We start from the raw sequence: 3,677 nt of genomic DNA, 5'->3' as shown, positions 1-3,677 counted from the left end.
TCTCCATTCTTTCATCCTGCTCTATCTCAAGCTCATAGGTTTTCAGAATGCCATACAGTCTCTCTAAAGTAAACTCCATATAATCTTGTGAGTTTCTCAATGAGACTATCATTGGTTTCATTCCTTTGGAAGAGATCTGAGAAATTTCAAATTGGAGTCTTTAGTGTGATAGACTCTTTCATGCAACTTAAGAGCATTTAGTAGTTTTTGAAATCTACTAAAAATGTCAGTGAGTGACTCACTTTCTTCATTGTGAAAATGCTCATATTGTTGAATCAAAAGCTGTATTTTATTTTCTCTTACTTGCTCAGTACCATCACAGATTATCTATATTGTGTCCCAAACTTCCTTGGCAGTCTTGCAGTTGATGATGTTATCAAACATGTCTGCATCAACACCATTGAACAGAATGTTCATGGCCTTTTTATCTTTCCTGACTTGTTCAATGTCAGGATCAGACCATTCATGCCTTGGCTTTGGAACAGATGGCTCATTTCCTGTTGTAGCTCTCATTGGAACATGAGGGCCTCTTTCTATGCAGTCCACATAGGCCTCATCTTGAGAAAGCATATGAAGATGCATCTTTACCTTCCAATGATGGTAATTATCTTTATCAAGAAAAGGAAACTTGACTCCAACATCTTTCTTGTTCATCTTGCTGAATTGTTTTGATCTTTAAACTCTTTGTAGATTAAGAGCTTGCTCTGATACCAATTGTTAGTCCCTTAACAATGTAGCAAGAATTATAGAAGGGGGTTGAATGAAATTCTTGAAACTTTTTCTTGAAATAAAAATGTTCAACTCGATTATTGATATATTTGTTTTGATTAGCACAATGCGGAATATAAACTTAAATGAATCAAAACACAAGTAATTAAAAACAAGAGTCTTTAAAACTTTCTGGTGGATTTAAACAATTCCACCAAAGATATATATAATATATCGAGAGGACTCTATGTGCAGAAATGCCCACAACTGCTTACAAATGGAACTGCTGAGAATGCAGGAAATGCTAAAGATTATGCTTACAAAGATTTCTCTGTTTTTGTGTTTATCAGCTATCTCAGTCATTTTTCTATTTGCTACTCTCTTGGTTTATATAATACCAAGATTACAAAGTCAAAAAGACTGAACAAATATAAAATCTAACAGTCTTAATCTTTGCTGCTTTTCATCCTCTATTACCCAGTTAATGGGCTTCCACAATATGTTTGTATACAACTGGACGGCTGTGTGTCAGCTTTCACTGTTCAACTGATGTTTGAATTCTTTATATGATCATCCGTCGACTTTCAGATCATCTGTCGATGACTTAATTGATCATCCGTCGACTGCTATGTTAAACATCCGTTGATAGTCATTTGATCATCCGTCGAAGGCTTTGTTAATCATCTGTCGGTATCTATTTTGGCACTTGACTTCATTTCACTTATACAGAATTACAAGACATTACTTATGTACAATTAATCAACCTATTCTGCATATCTAGTTAAAGTCAACATGACTTATATGCTATTACAGATTCTATACAAAGGTGCATACATCACTGTGCTACAAACTTATTATTACATAAGCTACTCACTCGATGGATAATAAGTTAATCATCCGTCGGGACTATAATGAGTTATCCGTCGGGACTATAATTATTATCCGTCGAGTGCTACATTATTTCACTAAGTAAAATCTACTTAGATGTTTTGTTTAAGTGATCATCAGGTACACAACATATTCACAACAATCTGCATAAGTGAGTGGGGGGCAAATGATAGGATATAAGCAACCTGGCTAGAGCCCAACCTGGATCTAAGGGATAACAGGCACAATTAATGGACCAAGACCCCCCTCACCCAGTGCAATCAAGTGGAGAAATCCAGGCTCAAGTTCAACCCAAGACCTGGGTCATCTCCCAGCCAAGATCCGACCCATGACCTGGATTATCTCCTAGCCAGGATCCAACCCATGACCTGGCTCATCTCCTAGCCAGGGTCCAACCCATGACCTGGATCACCTGCCTACCAGGATCCAGCCCGGAACCAGTATCACCCTGAGCGGGATCCCAACAAGCACATGCACACTCCACAACCCGCCAAGGAGGGGTACGTGGGCACGTGACAATGACAGCTATCAACAACTAACATATCAGATAAACACGACGCATGTCAAACTGATGTTAGGACACCCTGAAAGTGGTCCTCGCCTGGACACGTGTATGCAATCTACCCAAGTCAGGCGTCCTCCGCCTCCAGCAACCAACGGCCCTGATCTAGAGGTACCAACCCCTAAACCCTACCTTTGGGCTATATATACCCCTGTACACACAACCACCCTTGTCCTCTCTATTTTCATCTTCCCCAACCAGACTCTTATTCTCACACCAGAGGCGCCGCGGGGACGAAATCCCCCCTCCGGTGTTATTTTACAGATACCCAATGATAGCTACACCCTGCTCTCAGAAAGAAGGTCCAGGCACGGCGTCGGACGGAGCCGCCCTGCTCACCGGAGTTATCACATAATGCTCTGCAGCATGGGTTTTGGTAACTCCAATAACGGCGCTACATTAGACACTTTAACACCTAAGGATCTTAACTATCCTAAAATGGCCATGAATATTACGAACAACCAACCATTTACAGTAAACTTTCTAAGAACAGTTACCAATGTTGGCCTAGCAAACACCACGTACATGGCACACATTTATACGAATTCTCAGTTAAACATCATTGTGAATCCCAGCACTCTTCTCTTCAAGCAACTGAAAGAGAAGCAGTCATTTCTGGTGGTTGTCACAGGGAAAGGATTTGACCTAAATACAACACAATCTGCTTTACTTGGGTGGTCTGATGGCATCCATAGCGTACACAGTCCGATTGTTATCCACACTTATACATTTCCTCAAGCGTAATGTTACTTCATCAGACAGAGACCTATTCTTTAGATTTGGAGCAACTCCAAGAAGCTCTTTATACATGCTCCTAGGTCAAATTTTGAGGAGATTGAAGGAGAAAGTGTCTCCAACACACTCCTAAGTCATCTTCAAATCTTTAGGAGCTTCATATCTCTCCTCAATGTTGAGGAGTGTTTGTTCCTTCCTCATTCAATTTAATATTCACAAATATTAATTTCCCTCTCAATCCATCATTTCCCTCCCTTTCTGTATGACAAAGCAGATGCCTTTATCTTCTCTTTTATGGGTTTTCATATTTTCCAGAAGCTAGAGAACCGTCATTTGGTTTTTATTGTGTTTGAAGTTTGATCAGTTGTATCTCTTATGGGTCTTTTTTGTTTATAATGAATGTGCAGCTCATTTGACTTAACAGCAGGTGGATCAAAGTGCTCTGCATTATTTTGTCAATTGATTGATGTTTGCAATGTTAATTGTTTTGTATAGAATGGGATCTTTTATGGCTATGTGTTATGGAAAATAATATAAAAAATAGATGAGGGTTGAATTTGAGGAGAGTTGTTGGAGTGAAAAATTAATTTTGTATGTTAAATAGCTAAGTGCCATTTTAATAATATTATTTATGAGGAGGATGTAAATTAATTGTTGGAGTTGCTCTTATATTCCATTATCTAGCAGGGAAAAAAAGAGGTTGTCTAAATATATTCTAGTATATAGTCTGGAAAAAATGGAGAGAGCTCATGTTAAAGTTGTATAAACTAATTTGTGTCTTCTT

At 38.7% G+C, this 3,677-nt stretch overlaps 1 protein-coding gene across 1 annotated transcript; it reads left to right on the top strand.

The window, feature by feature from the left end:
- The first annotated feature begins 2,524 nt into the window (after positions 1-2,524).
- On the top strand, positions 2,525-2,902 carry LOC141702589 (subtilisin-like protease SBT4.8). The gene has a single exon (XM_074506248.1). The coding sequence runs from the start codon at positions 2,525-2,527 to the stop codon at positions 2,900-2,902; it is 378 nt and encodes a 125-aa protein (XP_074362349.1).
- The last annotated feature ends 775 nt before the right edge of the window (positions 2,903-3,677 follow it).

Source organism: Apium graveolens, unplaced genomic scaffold (assembly GCF_009905375.1).
Source record: "Apium graveolens cultivar Ventura unplaced genomic scaffold, ASM990537v1 ctg5303, whole genome shotgun sequence".
Taxonomy (NCBI): Eukaryota; Viridiplantae; Streptophyta; class Magnoliopsida; order Apiales; family Apiaceae; genus Apium; species Apium graveolens.
The sequence above is the reverse complement of the archived record's forward strand: the minus strand, read 5'-3'. Positions and strand labels throughout refer to the sequence as shown.